The sequence below is a fragment of the Heloderma suspectum genome, chromosome 4 (assembly GCF_057233095.1).
Source record: "Heloderma suspectum isolate Gila_16-S chromosome 4, 16-S_ref, whole genome shotgun sequence".
NCBI lineage: Eukaryota > Metazoa > Chordata > Lepidosauria > Squamata > Helodermatidae > Heloderma > Heloderma suspectum.
In genome coordinates, this window is record NC_139461.1 from 62,018,775 (window position 1) to 62,039,405 (window position 20,631).

At 43.8% G+C, this 20,631-nt stretch overlaps 1 protein-coding gene and 1 long non-coding RNA gene across 5 annotated transcripts in view; one reads left to right on the forward strand and one right to left on the reverse strand.

Moving 5' to 3' along the window:
- NKAIN3 (sodium/potassium transporting ATPase interacting 3) overlaps positions 1–1,131 on the reverse strand; it is a 434,650-nt gene extending 433,519 nt beyond the window's left edge. Inside the window, exon 1 of one of the 4 annotated variants that reach the window (XR_014789838.1) lies at positions 189–486. Coding sequence is in view for 2 of the 4 variants with exons in the window: in XM_084848052.1 (XP_084704178.1) it covers positions 189–242 (54 nt within the window). In the remaining 2 variants the exon portion in view is untranslated. Of the gene's footprint in view, positions 1–188 lie in introns of all 4 variants that reach the window. The other 3 variants (XR_014789837.1, XM_084848052.1, XM_084848053.1) reach the window with 3 other exon arrangements.
- LOC146346919 (uncharacterized) lies at positions 538–20,358 on the forward strand. The gene is made up of 3 exons (XR_014789839.1): positions 538–640; positions 19,439–19,552; positions 19,995–20,358. It is a non-coding gene; the product is annotated as an uncharacterized LOC146346919 (long non-coding RNA).
- Positions 20,359–20,631: the final 273 nt, after the last annotated feature.

Below are 20,631 nucleotides of genomic sequence, written 5' to 3' on the forward strand. Positions count from 1 at the left end.
ATCAGTCAATCCAAGAGAAGCGGCCGGCTTGGGGGGGCGGGATTCGTGGAGCAATCAATATAGAACTCGGGGCGGGGGCAGGAATGGGGGGCAAGAGTGAAAGCCTCCTTCCCTTTCTTTTCCCGCAACGTGCAGCGAAGGGGGCAATCCCAAGCCGCTGGCACCCTTGGCTGAGGGCAGCTACTCACCAGCTGCAGCGTGCAGAGGAAGATCAGAGTACAGCGCCCGGAGCAGCAGCCCATGGTGGAAGCTCAGCGATGCCGGCAGCGCCGTTTCCCCTTCTTCTGCTTCTTGTTCTGCCTTCCCCTCCGTGGCTTCAGCCGCCCCTCACCGCATCCGGACAGACCCTCGCCTCGTGCGCCGGCCAAATCCCTTTGTTAGAGGCTCGGCGGCGGCGCCCCCCCGCCTCAGCCCCGGGGAAGGAGATCGGGAGGGCAGTCTGGCCGCCGAGCGAAGCACCCGGCGCCCGCCTGCGCCCCTTTGCTCGGGGGAAGGCTGGGGGTGGGCGTGTGGCTGGGGGAAGCGTGCGGAGGGAGGGAGGGAGGGAGGAAGCGAGGACGGAAGGCGGCCGGGCGGGCGGCGCGCGTGTATCTCCGCGTGCGGTGGAGGGCGGCGAGCCTATGAATGGGACTTGTGAATGGTGAGCGGGGGCGGGAGGGGGGCTTCGGAATTGTCAATGGCTGAGGGAGGGCGGAACATGAATGGTTCCGCGGGGCCCGTGGAGGGGGAAGCGGCTGCAAGTGGCTGGCAGGTGCCTAAAGGAAGGAGAAAGGTGGAGAAGTCGCGGGCAAGCGTCAAGAGGCGCGCGTGCGAGCGCCGCCTGGCCGAGGGGGGCTATTGTTCAGGGGCGCGAGGGCCGTTCGAGGCGCGGCGGGAGGGGAGGGGCTCCGTCAGGGGAGGGGCTGCTCTGCCTTCTGGAGGGAAGGTGAGCTGCTGCTGCTGGGGCTGGGAGGGAGCACCCTCAGAGGCAGCGCGCGCGGTCCCTTGCGCGCGGGAAGACCAGGAGAGCGGCCGGCTGAGGGGGCTTGACCGGCGCGCGGCGCAGAGGGCGAAGCCGGCGGCCGGGCTGGTGGGCGCGGGTCTCTCCGGGAAAGTTCGACCGCCCGCCGAGGAACAGAGCCCCATTGGCTCAGAGGGAGAAGGAAAGGGGCGGGGCTTGAGCTTTTGGCCGGCGAAGATAGGAAGAAAGGCGTCGGGAGCTCGCAAGTGGCCCCGAGGAGCGAGCGCCTTTTAGCCTGGCCGGGACGCTGGAGCGTTTTCGTCTATGTTAAGGGACGAGCGAAAGTAACAAGGGGCGGAGTTCGAAGGCTTTTTTCGCTGAGCCGCCTTTACCGTGGAGGAAGGCGTGGTGAAACGGTGGTGCGGCTTATGATGATGGTGCAGAAAGAAATAAAAAGGTGATGCTTAAATCCGTTTTTGGCGTTCCTGGGGCTGTAATATAAATCCTTGGTCTACCTTCCTTCAGGCATACATGATGTCACAACAGCCTTGTGTGGTAGTTTCAGGCCGAGAGCGTAGGCTCAAGGACAATACTGGAGAATGCAGGGAGCTGGAGGCCTTTTTTCTGGCTAAACCTGCGTAGGATTGCGCCCTTAGGTATTTATACTCTGTCAAAGCAAGGGCCTGCATGAAGTGGCTTGCTATTCAGTAAAAAAAATCAATAACGTTTCAATAATAATACAACATAATAAAGACAACAGTAGTTTAAAACCGGAGACTAGTAAAACCAATGATTAATATTAATCAATTAATAAATTTCCCTTTGAAATAGGAAGGTCTTCAAAACACCTAGAAACAGGAAGGGAGGGGGCTTGGCAAATGTACTGGGGAGTGAATTCCATAAGGAGCCACCATTGTGAAAACTCTACCTCTGGTTCTAAGCAGAAGACTCTGGTTCATGGGGCCTGCGGTCTCAATCTGAAGGTTTGGGTAAATTCATGTAGGCCTAGGCAGCCCCTGAGATAATCTGGTCCCAAACCATTTAGGGCTTTAAAGGTTTAAACAACATTTTAAATTACATCTGGTAGCAAATTGGTCAGCAATGCTGATGTAAAATGGGTGTAATAAGAACAGGCCACCTCGCCACTGTCAGCACCCTGGTGGCTGCATTCTTTGGTTCTGAACTGTCTTTAAAGCAGGCGTGCAGTACCTCTTTCAGCCCAGGGGCCGAATTCCATTTTGGAGAAGCTTTTGGGGGCTGCATTCAGGTGGTTGATGGGGCTGAAGGTGAAAGGGGATGGGGCAAAAAATACCAGCATGTTTTAGTTTAAAGTTCTTACTGCCAGTAACTCAAGCCTTAGGAGGTGAATTTCAACCTTTTAGAAGGGGCTGGGTATTGCACAAAAGCCAGGAAATCACTAATGATTGGTGGTTGGGGAAAGGGGGAAGCCAGGGGTGTAGCCCCCTGGAGAACCCTGGAGGGCTGGTTTGGGACCCCAGGAAGATCAGACTTGGACCCCAGGCCTGAGGTTCTGCACAAATAATAAATAAATAATATTTATTATTTATTCAATGTATGAATCACCCTATAGCCAATGCTCTCAGGGTGATGTATGTAAAGTGCGTTCTAGCCTGTTGATCCTAAATATGCCTTTATTATAACCAACAAAGATGTCACAAAGTGTTCAGTAAGCTTTAGAGCTCCCCATATCTGGGTGTTAAGCAAAAACAAAAAAGCCATGAGAAAAAGTTGTAAAATTTACAGGTGGTAACAGTCTTAAGTCTGCAATAGGTTGTTGTTGTTGTTGTTCAGTCATTCAGTCGTGTCCGACTCTTCGTGACCCCATGGACCATAGCACGCCAGGCCTTCCTGTCCTCCGCTCTCTCCTGGAGTGTGCTCAAGTTCATATTCATTGCATCGGTGATGCTATCTAGCCATCTCATCCTCTGCCGTCCCCTTCTCCTTTTGCCTTCAGTCTTTCCCAGCATCAGGGTCTTTTCCAGGGAGTTTTCTCTTCGCATTAGGTGGCCAAAATATTGGAGCTTCAGCTTCAGTATCTGTCCTTCCAATGAGCACTCAGGGTTGATTTCCTTTAGGATGGACTGATTTGACCTCCTTGCAGTCCAGGGGACTCATAAGAGTCTTCTCCAGCACCACAGTTCGAAAGCATCAATTCTTTGGCGCTCAACCTTCCTTATAGTCCAGCTCTCACAGCAGTACATTACTACTGGGAAAACCATAGCTTTGATTAGATGGACCTTTGTCAGCAAGGTGATGTCTCTGCTTCTTACTATGCTGTCTAGGTTTGCCATTGCTTTCCTCTCTGCATTCAGAGAGGATATATCTCTGCATTCAGTTGGATATATCTTCCCCTTTCTCCCTTGCTTTTTGCTTCCCTTCTTTCTTCAGCTACTTGTAAAGCCTCATCAGACAGCCACTTGGCTTTCTTGCATTTCTTTTTCTTTGGGATGGATTGAGTTGCTGCCTCCTGAACAATGTTACGGACCTCCATCCATAGTTCCTCAGGCACTCTGTCTATCAGGTCTAATCCCTGAAATCTATTCCTCACCTCCACTGTATATTCATAAGGGATATGATTTAGGTCATACCTGAATGGTTTAGTGGTTTTCCCTACGTTCTTCAATTTCAGCTGAAATTTTGCAACAAGAAACTCATGATCTGAGCCACAGTCAGCTCCAGGTCTTGTTTTTACTGACTGTATACAGCTTCTCCATCTTTGGCTGCAAAGGACATAATCAATCTGATTTCGATATTGACCATCTGGTGATGTCCATGTGTAGAGTCGTCTCTTGTGCTACCTTGAAATGGACTGCGGCAGGAGACCTTCGGCTATTGGGTTGTATAATGTAATAAATAAATTTGCAGAATTGTGCTGCAAACTTTATCTAGAAGTGTCATTTAACTCAATGGCACTTCTTACTATACATGCATAGAATTAAGCTGCAGTCCTATTCACACTTACTTGGGATTAATCCCCATTAAAATCAGTTGAATTTAGACATGCCTAGGATTGCACTGTCAGGCTGCAATTGTAAACACACTTGCTAGGGACAGGAATAAGTCCCAAGGAACACAGCAGGGCTTGCTTGTGAGTAAATAGGATTGCACTTTGAATAAAGTTAGATGGAGCTCAGTGCAAAACAGATCTCAGTTTGCACCAAGGTAGTGCTAGAATTATAAGGAGAAAGATAGAAGGGCCTTAATGAAATCTGCAATCCTAACACACATCCCATTTTAGCCAAGCTATGGCACCACATAGCCTTCTAGAAACAACAGCTAAGGGGAGCATCACAAAAAGTAAGAGGGGCTGATCCCCTGTGACCTCCACTGCAACAAAGGCTACTGGGTCAAAGATGGCTGTTTTCCCTTTTAAAATGTGAACCCTAGCAAGTATTTGAATCTGTTTCGAGCACTTTGTAAAGTACAAAACAGAAGTACAAAGAAGTAGTCTTTATGGTACACAACTAGAGATTAATTTTTGGTGGTGTGTTAGGCAGAGGGTCAATAGAACCCAAATTTGGTAGTAATACAAAGTGGTTAGCGAGGGGTCATGTACTCCTCTCCCCCACCTCCCATACATGATGCCCTGTTTTTAGGTGATAGATCATCTTCCTCCCAATCTATGATCCCCCTCTTGGATGGCTGGGACAGCAATCCTATGGCCCCCTAGACATTGTCTGGGGGGCCATAGGATGGTTTGGATTTTTGGACACAGAAGTCTGAACTCACCACCCCCTCCCCCTTGCAACCGGCACAGAGGGAGCTGCGCCGGCTGCCTCTCCACGCAAAAGCGACCTCGGACAGGATGGAAAAGTGGTGTTGTTCTGTGGGCGGTGGGACTGGGGAAGCAAGGATACAAGCTCTCCGCGGCTCTCCCTATCCTCCTTCCCTCCCCCTCTGCAGAGCCTAGCTAGATGGACAAAAACACTTGTCTAGCAAAAATGCAGAATGGGAGAAGCACAGAGGCAATGATCACCTCTGCACTCCTCCTGCTCCTCCAAGACTGACAGGCATCCAGATAGGATTGCACCCTAAATCTAGTATTCTTCAGAGCATCCGGTGAGCTGAGCAAGGATTTGAACCTGGGTCTCTCCAGTCCAGCACATGCTCCACTACATCACACTGGCTCACGCCGCATGTAAATTCTACATTTGCTACACTGGCTTTTACATGAATTATTTCTGCTTTATATCATACATTAACAGTGTTCACATAGCATTCTGTGTGGAAAGACATCATTAGCATCTGTTGTCGATCAAATCAAATGTACATTCCAGTCAAGCTGATCTGATGGACAGTATGAACACTGATGTAAACGATATTTGGGAAAATATCTCTGACCAAAATGCTTGGAAGTGCTGTAAAGTGCAAGGCAGTTCCCCTGATATTTCTGTACAAAAGAGGCAGAAGGGCTCAAAATGTATTTTACAGATAGAGTAGCCCTTTTCAATTCTATAGTGAACAGAGAGAGACCTCAGAAATGGGTAGAGAGGTAAAGTGACCTCTTCCATCTTCAGCACTTATTTAAAAAGTCTTGAGCAAAGCACCCCAATATGACTAGCATTTCTGTTGTTTTTTTGCCCTGGATCAGCCTTCACTGTGAACCGAAGAGGAGCAATAATACAGCCATTTCCTGTATAACATGATAGAGGTGTCCCAGTAAGATACTCAATTTCCCGAATATAGCAAAGTGTGTGGGCAGGGAAGTTGGAATATCCCCATAGAATTCTGCTATGTTTAAGACCCCGAGGCCCTCCCCCTTGAAGATGTCAGCCTCACCCCTAGTGGGCCAGTCATGGAGCACTCCATCTCTGGCATAGACATAGTTCTTGAGAGAGTTTGGGGACAACACAGGAGCAAGCCTTTTCACATGTGTCCAAGAAGCAAGCCTCTGTAGGTAATGGCGTCCTCAAAGGGGCCCCTTTTGTAAAATTTTGGCTATACTCTCAGTAGGCGAATACATTCTTTTGTGAACTTAAAGAAGGCATAGTTCCCACAACTATTTAAGAACATAAGAAGAGCCATGGTGAATCAGCCCAAAGGTCTCTGTAGTCCAGCATTCTGTTCACATAGTGGCTAACCAGCTGCCTGTGGGAAGCCCAAAAGTCCTTCAGAAATTATAAGAAGGGAGGATCCCACTTTTTATCTTTATAATTCAGTACAAAAGCACCTGGTGCAGAGATGGCAAAGAAGGATCCTTTCTCCATCATCACTACAGCAGCTCCCTTCTACCAAGTCAGCCACAGTGGGGCAGCCAGACACCTCTAGATGGATGGCACACCTTGTTTGCTCATGCCTTTACTTGTGGTATGCTATGAAGCAGATCAGGGTAAACCTACAGAGAGGTTAATCTGTAATGTGCCAGTAGTTCAATGCATGGATGAACCCGCCTTTGGTTATGGTCTGGATGGTCTAAGGTCCCATGACAGCCTTACCAATTGTATGGTTGTATAAAACACATGCTGCAAAATCCTTTTCTCTCCCCGCCCCTCCAGTAATGGTCTTTGCTGTCTTTTCACTCCCCTGAACTAATCTGTCATTGCTCCCATCTGGATGCTCTGGATTGGGGTACAGATACTTAACTCTTTATCCAATTGGGGGAGGGGGGGATGAGAATGGAAGTTGGGATTTTTTCCATAGCAACGCCTTTGTGCTGTCACCACCAGAGGGATTAATGCAGTCACAGGTTCCTGTGTTCAGTTTTGAAAAAGACCCCCAGGGAGAAGGACTTAACCCAATGAATAATTTAATTTGGCAAAGGTGAAATGAATCGGAGTCCTGCCAAGCCAAATGCCTACATGAAAAGACGAGGGAGAACAACCTCTCCCGCCTGAGCCACAGTCCTTTTCAATCCAGATAAGCTTTTCCAGCACATGCAAGCAGCTTTAGATCAGGACTGGGAGGTTTTGCTGCGAAGGGGAAGAGATGGTTGCAGGATCCATGAGGTTCCAGCACATCAGCCTGTCATCTGGCATCACGTTTCAAGATGATCACCAAACACAAATGATATGATGCATAGGGAATAATGGAGAAGATAAAAAATGGACATGGCTAGGGGAGAGTTACAAATGAAGTGCCTCTCTCTGTGGTAGTGGCAGTGAAAGGTTCTTTTCTAGGCAGAGGCACATGAATCCCCTTTCCCCAACATGAAAGGCTAACAATTGAACTAATATAGTTCTCTGCCCTATGCAAGTGGAATATGCAGGTGGCCACAGAAAACAACCTACCCAATAAAAAGCTGCCTGACCAGCAGAGGTTGCATTATGCATGGGAACCAGTTTCCATCATGACATCAGACCATGGGTGTGCTATGTACATGCAGAGGCCTCCCACACCTCCAAATGGGCCATGGCCTCCACAATATGAATTAGTTACTATCCAGCCCTGCAGATAACTGTTTGCGATAGCAGGAGTGAAGGGAGGGCCTAATCCAAGCCATGTAAAACTGCAGCTATTACCTAGAGCAGGGGTGTTGAACGTCTTTCAGCCTGAGAGCCAAATTCAGTTTTGGAGACACTCTCGGGGGGGTGGGGGGAGGATTCCAGGGGTGGATGAGGCTGAAGGCAAAGGGCGCATGACCAAAGGGAACAGGGCCAAACTACCAACGCCCCCCCAGCATATTTTAGCTTAAAGGTCTTACTGCCAGTAACTGAGCCTTCAGAGAGGCAATTCAGCCTTTTAGAATGTAGAAAAACATGCAAAAGCCAGTAAACCACCAAACAACTGGTGATCAGGAGAAAGGGGGTGGAGCCAAGGGAAGGTGGGCTGGCCATCTGGGAAACACTACGACTGAGGTTCAACACAGTGGCTTCTGAACAGGCTCAATATGTTTAAAATGGCAGGGTTATATCTTCTTCAGCAGAATTTGCTGTCTACTCAAAATTCTGTGCTGGGTCCTGCTCAGGCCCTTCCCAATCCAATACTGAATAGCCTTTTACTGGGTACAGATCTAACATTTGGCAGGCATAATAAGAAGACATGTTAAAGATTTTAGAAATGTTTCAGTTCAGGAAGTCATCTTTGTGTTCTGTACTAATTGCTCCTCTTTGAAGAAGTACAGATTTCCCCAACTTTATATATAGCAATCACTTGTAAATCCCTCAACTCCAAAACCTGAAAAACCATTAGTTGTTATAATGTTGTTATAGTTGTTATAACAAACCATCCATGTAGAGAAAGAAGGTGTTGCACCTTTCACTCATTATGCAACTACACACAAACATTAGGTAAATTGCAAATTTAAGCTACCTGTTTGTACAACTTTTCATTATCTTTTTATATTATTATCTTACTTTACTTTCCTCCAAGGGAGGTTATAACATGAAAAACTGCTAGACATGCATCTCTCTCTATGCTCTCCCAAAATGAATGTTTTCCAAAGCATCTACAAATTATCGTTAGGAGTGGAAGGTAGAGTATAATGATATATACATGAGATAATTTCACTTTTACTCTCTGTGTAATCTTTGAAATGAGATTTGCATAAAGTAATTTAAAACAGACAGGATAAACTTGAAGTACATAATTATATGTCACTCTGAAATAAATATATTTTCAGCATTCAATTTCTGTAACTAAGCACAACTGAAACAAATTTAGCTCAAGAAAAAACAATCTGCAGATTTCTTCTATGGATCTGTTTCTATAGTTATATGATGAGAACAACTTCACAAGAAAGCTAAACCTGGAGAGAAAATGTCAGGAAGTGAAAAGTCCCTACATAAAGACTTTTCCTGATCAACATTTATTGAGAAATTCACGCTCAGAGTTCTGCCATATCTCTGTGTTCCAAGAGTTTGTAGTCTGATTGTATTCAGGACCCATGCCCAGGGTCAAAGGTAGGCATGGTGGGGTACTTGTTGAGGGTCCACAGTCCAGCAGGGGCCCACTGACAAGATCTCCCTGGCATTGCTCCTGCTTGTCACCACTGCAACCTGCTTGTTCACCTGCCTCTCGCTCTGGCCTATGGTAGCCTATCACGGTAAAGGCAGCCACGCAAGTGGCAGCCACTACACCATTTCCATGGCTGCCTTTACCGTGATAGGCTACGTAAATACTTTAGAATTTACGTAAATTCTTTAGAATCTGGCCTCACTGGAATCTGTGGCAGAATTCTCTGACATCCCTAGTTTGACTTCATTCGAGAACCTGGCCAACTTATAATTGCCATACTACAACAAACAGAGCAGTGTTATATGTGCTGTATACCCAGTTTCAATAACGCACAGTTTCTATTATATCAGTGAAATATTGGTTTGGGTGTTCAGTTTAAGAGTATTAGGGAGCAATCCTATGGCCACTAGACAGCACCTAGACAGCCAAAGGATATCCTGTTTTCTGGGAACCGACCTCAGAGCCTGCGCTCCAATGTGTCCTCCTCCTCTCCACCCTCCCGCAGCTAGACAGCCGCAATCGGCTGTCTAGCCAAAAATGCAGGGCAGGAGAAGCGCAGAGGGAATGATCCCCTCCGTGCTTCTCCTGCCCTGCTTTGGATAGGTGGTCGCCTCCGAGTTCAGAGGCAGCCGCCTATCTGGATAGGATTACGCCCTTAATTGAAAATGCCACAGACTGTTAATTAATACTATGGTCTGTTGTAGGCACCAAGTATCAATGCTCAAATTATAGGGGGAGACACAGGTGCCACACCCCATTATCTTTTGTGAAATCTACTGTTTTTAGAAGGCTATAGGAGAGGCCATGATTTGGCTAGAATTGGAGGGGGACCAATGACTGAAGGAATTAATGAAACCTGGCTAACTTTCACCCCATAATTCAAGTAGTATATAATACCCTGACAAGGAGCCTCCTGGACCATGATGATTGAGGCCGGAATGCAACCGCCAAAAAGTACCGCTTTTTAATGAAAGAATGTAATGGGTACATATCTGTTTCAACATATAGTCATGCATCTAGAAGAACTGATAATTATTTGTTACAGGGATTTCTCACTTTGTGGTTAAATGTCCCTGCACAAAAATGTCACCCTTCGTGGCACTCTAGCACAGACTCCATTCATTTATTGAAATAATGAACATTGCAGAGCAGCACTGCTGGGTTGATTGCACCCATTATCACTGGCTTTAATTAACTCCCGGACAACTTTTCATCATTTCTTCACAGAATGAGGGGAAAGGGTGCAGCACTAGAACATATATTGCTTGCTGTAACATTTTCTCAGAAAAAAAACTGTGGGGAGAGGGAAAGGCTTAATGTCATTTGTTTACTAAACTATCACATATTTCAAAAGAAATGTAACATTTTCTACTTCTAAATGTCAGTATTTAATAGGAAATGTCACTTTCCCAGAAAAGAATAAGAGGTTTGTAATATCATAATGAAACTACCATGAGCCTCTGGATATGAAATTGACCCAGTACTTTCTTGCTCCTCTTGAAAGTGGAGAACTTCATTAGCCCAAGGAAGAAAGAGGCAGGCACGTAGACACAGGGACTAATCAAAACTAACACCAGAATGCCTCAGGCATGTTTCACACTTTGTGCTGGCCATTGTGCAATGAGATTTGGCTTCTTTTAGCCTGGCAAGAAGTGAAGCTTTATAAAAACTAACACCAGAATGCCTCAGGCATGTTTCACACTTTGTGCTGGCCATTGTGCAATGAGATTTGGCTTCTTTTAGCCTGGCAAGAAGTGAAGCTTTATAAAAACTAAAGCTGGCTGGTTCTGTTACTATGCAGTAATGAAAGGCCATGGAAAGAATGCCATTTTGCCATTTCAATAAGGAAGTATATTTCACTGGTCTTCATCTCCATTGCCTTCTCTCAGGGAATACTGGAGATGGATTATGCCTTCAGACTAAAGTTCCGAAAGAGGAGACAGCCTCTTCCCCTCCTAGTTGCTTTGGCTCTCTTAGCGCTGTTCCTCTCCAGTTCCTTCCAATTGACATGTGGTGCACAGAAGTGGAGTGAGCAGCTTTTGTGTTCTGAAGGCCAATGGACATGCCCTGACTGCCAATGGGGCTCTGTATGGAGAGAAAGAAAAGCAGCCTGTCTGCTCAGTGAAGAGACAGAAATGTATACTGTCAGAAACAGGAGATCTTTAACTACAGTAGTTATGGGATTGTGCTGGATTAGCAGCAACAGCTGACAATAATCAAGGGGCCTTCTCCCTGGCCAAGGTATGTAGTTTATCTTCTCAGTAGCCATGTTAATGCTGGATACCCATTTGTGCTGGAGCCAATCTGGATAGCCATTCTAGACAGCTAATGTAGCAGCATAAAGAAGTTGTAATGCCACTCTAATGCCACCCCATCCTTCTCACTAAAGCTGGTGTAGAAAGTCTTCAGTATGGAAGGAGACTGTGGGGCAGTTCACACGACATGACAGCCCACCGTGGGTTAATTTACTCATGAAGAGCTGTGGTGTGTGCCAACTGCCATTATGAATATCAAGACCTGGCTAGGGGTTTCTGTGGCTTGTTGTGTCATTTGAACCCTAAAATAGACTGTGGGTTATGCGAGGGTTGTTTAACGCTCAAATAACCCACACTGCCTGGGTTCAGACAACACAACAAGCTGTAGCAAACCCAGTCATAGCTTGCATATTCATAATGGCGGTCAGCATGCACCACGGCATCCTGGGGGTTAATTAACCCATGGTGGGCGGTCGTGTCATCTGAACCAGGTCTATGTGTAGAGTGTGACAAACACTTTGACATGATAATGGAGTGATTTCTTGGTGAGAGGACTGGTCCTGTGAGTCTTTTGGAACACTGCAGGCACAGAACAAGATCAAGACTTGCTTCATCATAGTCCAATCCAGCTTTTCTACATTTGTAGGACACAGTAGGTCCCAGCTTTGCCACAACGTCCTCATGTCAGACCATTTACCAGTCACAAGAAAGAAAGAAAGAAAGAAAGAAAGAGAAAGCTAACCATGAAAGCAAGCAAGCTAACCATGCCATATCAAATACAACAAACTGGTTGTCTCTCCCCACCTTCAATATCTCTACAGATCTTTGTATTATCAGGTCTTTGGGGTCAATTAGTAGCTCATACAGCTTTGAGAAATCTTTAGAAGTGGCCCCCTCAAACACCAACCAAATTCTTGGTCACAGAATTATATAATAGCTGAGAGAGAGGGGGAGGCAGAGAATAATTACAGCAAAGCATTTTTACAATAAAAAATACAAATGTATACAATTTATGCAGGTTAAATAATCCTGAAAGTAATTTATAGAAACAAAATAATCATTCTTTGTAAGAGAATGATTATCCTGGAAATAATTGCCTGCCAAAGAGAAAATTTTGCTGACAGCCAGCCTCACAACTAAGTTAAAAGTTATTTAATTTGGATTCATGCTGGATATTTTCAAGCCTTCCTTCAGGCCTTGTATCATTTGTTGGAAACCTCCCTCAGTGCTTTCCTTCCATGAACTATGTGATCCTTCTCTTGACCAGCATAACATCCTCAGGATGGTCACCAGGTCTTCTGCACAAACTCCACCTGGTGCTTCCAGCTTCATTGGCTAGGACAGGAACTCATGGTTCTGCCTCATTATTCTATTATAACCAGTTGCCACTGCAAATCTTTTTCATCCTCCACCACCAATTCTCCATGTCCATCCTAAACTGGGTCTATTTATATTCTCTCATTTGTGATATGTCCCCTCTCCTCTTCCATCTTCCTAGTTCATGGCTTCCCATTCCAGTTTTGCCCTGGCCCCAATTCACCAATCTCTCATATCATGTCAAATACAAATGCTGAGAAGGTTTATTTACTCTGATCCCTGTGCTGTAATTTTTTTTAAAAAAAAATTACATACGTATATAATGCTTTATTTCCACAGGTCCCTAGTTATAGACCTGTGGTGTTAAACCTCTTGTCAGCCTGAGGGCCAAATTCCATTTTGAAGAAGCTCTCAGGGGCCACATTCCAGTGGTGGGCAGGGCTAAAGGAATATGGGCAGGACCAAAATGACCATAAATATCAGCATATTTTAGCTTCAATCACTTGCTGCCAGTGAACTAACTAAGCCTTAGGAGACGCATTTCAACCTTGTAGAATGGGGGAAAAATTGCACAAAAAGCCAAGAATCCACCAAATAATTAATTGGTGGTTGGGCAAAGAGGCATGGCCTTCTGGGGAACCCAGGAGGTCTGGATTGGCCCCCAGGCCTGAGGTTCTACACCCCTGCTATAGACAAAGACTGCTGCAATACTTACACATATGCCAGAAACATTCAGTAGTAGACCACATTTACGGCCATATTTTGGTTTACCTATATGTTTTGTGTCCATCTGAAGAGGAGGTATTTCTCCTCTATTTTTCTCAAAATTAATTAAACTGAAAGAATTCACTCTGCACTCTAAGAGCTACATAATCAGTACCACTGATGTAAGTGAATGTTTCTTCAATAAGCTACCAAGTTCAACAAGCAAAAGGTCTACAGGCAGTTGTATGCCTAACATAGCTGATATAAGCCTTAATAATGAGCCCTTCTTATCATACTTATAATATTTTACCCATATGTATATACTTGCTATTTTGCAAGGTATAGGCATTGTAAAATAGTTTTCCCTTTATCCATTAAGATATTTTAAAATGAGAAACCACACTTTGGGAATTTTATACTGCAAATGATTTTTGTACATTCAAAAACAGTTTGCAGTATAATTTAGACCATGTGCATAATGTTACAGATAATTATACAGTTCTGAGCAGATTTACTTTTTATGTGGACTTATAAAGCAATTCAAATACGCTGATACAGTTAATGTTTTCCCCATGTATCACAGCAACCTAAATGCTGGTCTAAGTTAGAGCAGTACGACAATGGAACCAATGACCTAGGGAGGTAGTGGGCTCTCCCACACTGGAGTTATTCAAGACGAGGGATGCCCTGACTTGGCTTCCTGCATTGAGCAGGGGGTTGGACTCGATGGCCTTGTAGGCCCCTTCCAACCCTACTATTCTACGATTCTATGATTCTAAGTTGAAAGCTACACCTTTAAATACAGAAGCCTGCTAGTTTATTTCTATAATCAGCTGTTGGTTTATTTCTATACTTGCACCACAAGTACAAGAACGAAACAATCCTAACCCCTGCTTGGGGCTAGCTGGAGGGGGGGTAGGATGGGGCTGGTGTGTCCCTCTGCCAGTACAGAGTACCGGCAGGGCAGCCCGCATGCCCCACAGGCAACTATGGAAAGTTCCATAGGTGCAGATCTACAGCTGGAGGTAGTCCCATTGGAGGAAATAGTAATTTGCCCCCTTCCATTGGTTTAAACAGGAGGGAAAATTTTAAAAAGATCTCCTGGGGGGGGGGGGGAAGCTGCCTCAACACACACTGCCCGCCCTGACTGCAGGGAGCGGTGGATCATCTGCCATGGACCTTCCCTTTACCCTTAGGACCACTCTGCATGGTAGTATCAGAATTGTGTGATTGGCAGCCACACTCCAGAGGACTTTTTTCTTTTGCTGCCCCTCAGTTGTGGAATGACCTGCTGGTTGAAATACATCTGTTGACCTCTTTGAATGTTTTAAAGTGGGAATTAAAGATGGTATTATTCTGGCAGACCTTCCCTTTTTAGGATTCTTATTTCTTTTCACTGATCATTATATACTGTTTTATGCTGTATTGTTTTTATTGCTGATTTTTTGTTTAATTTGTATTTAACTTTGTATGCCACCTAGAGTATTTTCTATATAGGCGGGATATAAATTGTATTATTATTATTATTATTATTATTATTCATAATAACTATATCAGGAGAGCTAGTTCTTTTCAGAAATGATTGCCTCTGTTTTCCTTAGCCATGGGATCCTTCTGTAGGTTTCTTCCAAGACAGTACGTGATTGTTCTTCATAATCTTGAATCCAATCAAGTAACTGCACCAATTTAGCTGCAGGAAGAAAGCTGAGTGTTTCCTAATGAAGCATAATAATTGTCAAACTACTCCGCTCAAGATAAATATATGAACAAAATGACCACTACTTCTTTCCTGCTTCTTTGAATATGCCCTAGAAAAGTGCTTCTTGTTGAGATCTTAGTACTTCATTATACTAGTATCACTGCAAAGGAAATATAAGTGCTCCATCTGGAATCATGTAGAGTGCAAGTGAATGGCTAAACAACTTACTTATGTTTAATCCCCTTTTGAATATCTGGCTGTGACACAATAAAAACAAGTTATAATCAGTGATTTATTGTCTTTGGAAGCTTTACCATCAAGGCGGCGCATGTGAACAGTGAAGTAAAATGAAAAGCTGTATAATCACAATTCTTCCTTGAGTGTCTCTTCAGTCTGTATATCATGAACCATGTAAATGACACTTGGATTTTCAAACAAAGAAAAATCATTTATTCAGCCTGAATGTTTCTCTGTTGTCAAAAATGTTTTATTTCAAAGCCAATCTGGTACTATAGATACTTCTTAGCAATGCAGTATGTAAGCTCATTCTTTTGTATAGCATCTGTTGTAGGAAACCTTGCTTGCTTTCCCTGTGAACCTACATCAGCAGACAACTATAGCACAGTTCCAGTTGCATACCACCACTTTGAGTTACTATTGACTGATCCCCTTACTACCCTGTGGTACAAAGAATCAGGACTAACTTGACAGCAGGTCCTGAACTTGAAGGGTGTCAGGCAGGGATCAGGCAGGGATGGTGAGCCACCATCAAGATCTTGTCAGACTAGAATACAACAGGAAAACCAGACAAATGAGCAATAGACCCTCTTAAGAGCCAGAATGGATCATGTGGTACTACCTGACCACCATAAAAACTTCTGGGTCAGACTTACTCATTGCTCTGGGAAGCAAGTTCATCATCACCAACACCATCCACTAACTTGCATGCTGCTTTCCCAATGATTGTGACCAAAGCAGCTCAAAACACATTCAAATCAACATAAATAAATATGACAATTAAAAAATATATAATGGGAACACTTATAAATAACCATAGTGTCAATAAATACATACATAATAAAAGACACATCAATACAACTTTAGATAAAATACAAACAGGACAGGGAATGAATCCTAACAGAAATTTAAAATACATAACATACAAGGCCAAAAAGAAAGCCATTCCATGAAAGAACATTAGTATGGTATCTTAAAATGCTATATACTGTCTTAGCACATTTGTGAGGTTGCATGCAGCAACACAACAGGAAGAGCCAGCCAAAGTCTCCAGGATTAAGAAAGTGTCACAGGCCTTGTATGTTATATATTTTAAATTTCTGTTATGCGTCATTCCCTGTCCTGTGTAGTTTTAAATTGTTGGGCTAGGTTAGTTTATTTGTATTTTATGCAAAGTTCTACTGATGTATATTTCATTATGTATGTAGTAGGAGTACCATTGTATACTGCCCAGAGTTATTTGTGCAGCAGGAAAAGCAAACAGTGGCTTGCCCTGCTGGAAATTAAATAAAATCCCAGGTCTGTCAAGTGGCATAGCGCTGTCCAGTGCTACGATTGTTACCTCAGACTGAAAGAGTTAGGAGTCAGGAGTTGTCCCTTTGCTTTAACTACTCAGGGTGCTATGCAAAGGCAGGATAGACACTTGGGAGCTGGACTGTAAGACTGGCTACAGGTTAAAGTAAGCATGCTTTGGCAGCACATATCAGAATGATTGGAATGATGCAGCATGGCCCCTGTGCAAGGGCTACAGGTTAAATGTCTGATCCTCAGTTCTAAAGGCAGTAAAACCCTTCTACATTTACTTGACGTGGCCCTGAATACACACACACACACACACACACACACACAGGGCCATGTCAAGCATTAGAATTAGATATACTGTGTGTGTGTGTGTGTGTGTGTGTGTGTGTATTTAAATCAGCTGATGGCCTTAGATTTAATAAAAGACAGATCTATTTTCATAAGCATCTGATGAAGTGGGTTTTAATCTATGAACATTTGTGCCACAATAAATTGGTTAGACTCTAAGGTGCCGCAGGACACCTTTTTGGTTTTTGCTATAACAGACTCACATAGCTACCCTCTCTGGAGGGTATGACAAATGTATTCACTTCACCTATTAAAATATTTATTTCTACAATTAGTTTAGTATTCAATCACAAAAGCAAGTTGCTTAAGTAGATGCATGGCATATGTTAATGTATCACTAGCTTCCTATGGCAGTGATTTCCATTATAATTGCACCTAAAATATGGGCTTCTAAATTATCGTTATATTTCAGTGACAACAATGAAACCACTAGGGTAATACTACTGACATTTGCCAATGTTCAGTTTAGAATTGAAATATACCTATACCAGGAGCAAAAATACTATTAACAACACTTTTTTCCCCCTTTGGGCTATATATGTCAGATGTTTGGCATATATTTCTCAACTTGCTTCTATTCCCATAGCTGTTACTATGATGAATAATTGTGTCCATGACCACCCTTGTTCTGGCCTTGAATGGGCTGGTTTAACCATTCTAGTGAGCATTCTGTAGCACAGAATTCCATTTAAACTCGGTTCCCTGTTACGATGCTTTTATTATTTGAGAGCATTCCTGCACAGATATTAAACCCACATTGCTCATGACACAGAGTTACTATCAGATTTCCCATACAGGATGTTATACTGGGGTAATATCCCAGCCTAACATTAAGGAGGAAAATGACCATGTTGTCCTTTATCTGGGAAAAAAAGGAAATTGTAGCCAGGGAAGTGGATAGGTAACCTACCTCCCCTTTCCCCATTCATCTAATTCCCCCAAGTTGCACAGTATGATAAACCACCCGGAGAGCGTCGGGTATGGGGTGGTATAGAAATGAAATAAATCATCATCATCATCATCTACTGGCACTCAGGCATGGAAGCATTTTGTACACAGTATTTCAGAAGCGGTTATAAATGCTGTGCTTCTAACAGACCAATCCAGCACATGTTTACTTGGAAGTAACTCACTGTGTATGTTCAATGGGACACACTTCAAGTGTGTAGATAGCATTACAGTCTAAATATGTATAGGATATGTCAGCCTCCCCACAACCTGGTGCCCTCCAGGGTTTTGGACTGCAACTCCTATCATGACCATTGGATATGCTGGCTGGAGCTGATGGGAGTTGTAGTCCAAAACATCTGGAGGGCACCAGGTTGGGGAAAGGCTGGGATATGTATATGTACAGCATGTAATTTCAAAAATGAACTGCATCCTATCCTGGCTCAACTCAGTCCCCTAACTCAGGCTAGGAAAGCCAGTATTTTTTCAGACTTGAAGGTTCTTATAATAGAACTACTACTGCTCATAGATACACACATTTATTTTTCTTACCCAATACGGTCTCTCATCAAACTGGTTTATAGGCTATATAAACCTGCAAAACCTATTTGATGTGAAACCATAATAGAATAGAAAAAAACGAACAAGTGTACCAATAGCAACAAAAGCTCTGCCATACTTCCTTTAATTCTCTGGGGGTGAGGGAACCCAATGGTCTATATCTTGCTATACTTTCATCTATTCAAAATAATTGTAAACTCATAAGCTATTGATTCGGAAAAAGCCCAACTGCCTAGCTCAGTCCTGAAGAATGGAACCATGACTGGATGTTCAGAGTTTTGGTGTGCTTGTTAGAAAGAAAGCTAACACAAAAAAGAATTGACTCAGTAGCTCACCAGTTAAACCTTCATGAAAGTGGTAGTGGTTCAGGATTTGAAGACAAGTCTCACTCAGAATTACTTCTGGAGGGGGAGAGCTTGGAAAGATGAGGAGATGTGCCTTCCTGGGGTGCAGATTTTGATAGGCAAGGTTTGCTCTGACTGCCGCCCCCCTTTCTCTGGACACAGACACACACAAACACACACTGCTTGGAATTCTGCTGCTGTCCTGATAAAAGCTGTTTGGGGATTCAGATCATGGTCCAGCAGTAGTCTTTTTTCCTTCAATCTAGACATAAGTATGTTAGCCATTTGCAGTGCCCCCTGACACCCCTGGCTCAAAAGCCAGAGCCATTCAATAACAAACTGGCGACCTTATCTCTATGGGTGGAGGCAAGCAAAAAGTAGGTCTCACCACAGCAGCTACCCAGCTCTGCTGAGTGTGATCTATCCTCCTCCTCCTAGATAGCAGCTCACTTCATCAGCTGTCTAGCTCTGAAAGTGACCTGAAGTCCAACATGCTCCCCAGTCTAAGGCATTCTCCGTGTCCACACCAGTCAAATGTTGTGACAGAACCACAATTGGTAAATTTTGACGTGCAAGCACTCATCATGACAGGCCCCATAGCCACGTCCCCAAAGAGAGTCCAAGATTCAGGCAGCTGTGTTGATCTAGTGCTGTGCCGAGAATTTATGCCACATATTTTTTTACCATTCTCATTCAATTTGATAGAAAATAAATTGCTTTCGAAAATAAATTCAAAGCATAAGAAATGGCAGAGAAATTGTCATGAGTTGGGTTCAGGGTTCTTGGGCTTATCTAACCTTTCTTAGGAGGTGGCTGAGGAATGTGTATGAATGTTCTGTCTTTCATTATACAATCATCTCTCTGGCAGCCTGTAGCGTCCTTGGCTTCTCGCGCTTCCTGCCCATGAGAAGACAATGTGAGGTCATTCCTCCCAAAGGGCTTTTTCAGATGAGGAAGTGTGGGCAGTCAACAATGTCAGCAGGTAGGTGATAGGATTGCGCTGCTTGCCTAACCCCCACTAACCACAAGTATAAGTGGGAATAGGCTTTATGTAGGCCCGTTTCATGCATCTCCGGCCCAAATCCCAGCTCCCACAAAACATGGGCCTACTCAGGGCCATAGGCCTCACTATATGTAGCCAGGAAAAAAGGAAACCATCTGATATCCACTCCCCTTGCAATAACTCTCCTTTCTGGAGGATACACCATGGTGGAGAGGGGGCTATTTGTCCTTGAGTTGTTGCTCTAAATGCAGAGCCACATTCTTGATGGTTCAGGGGGAAAGTTTAAGCTCAGCAACACAAAGCATCTTCTCAAACAAAATGCCTTTTCAGATGTAGCTGTTTTTCTTGCATGCTACACAGGTGCCAACAGAGCAATGTAAAACTTAACATAAACCTGGTATGTTCATGATTTATTTGACAGATCACTAAACAGCTATTACACAGGACACAAATCTGCAACAGAAGATCCATTTTCTTGGGGCAGTCTTAAAAGAAAATGTGAAGACAAAGACACCACAAAGATACGACCTAAATACGAGTATGCACTGCTATTAAGGTGGAAATTCTGAAGATGGTTTTAAGACAGTAACTTTGCTTTCATGTTATATGATTGTAATATAATGAAATGTGATCAACTTTGTTCTAGAGATGTTTTAATGTGGCATTAGGGTCTTAATAGGTTTTCTGGCTTTGTTTGCTTTTAAGGTTATTTTGTTATTTGTGTTTAATGATTGATAAACAAAAACAAAAAACCCTTGTAAATTCTAAATAAAAAGATCAATTTTAAAAAGTATCAGTTCCTTACTCCCACAAAAGATTAACCTGAAGGATTAGCTTCAGTTTCGTGAACCCTAGGAGTTCTGAAGTTCTTTCACTAACAGATCTATAGCTATAGATGTGTGAACTGTACATTTAAAAATTATAATTCTATGCCAAGGTAAGTCAAATTCTAAATTAGTAAAGTAGAATTCTGAACCATATGTGCATATGCAAATTCAGCAACTGCATACATTTGCTTTTGCATAATTTAGGGTGCAATCCTATGCATGCTTAGGCAG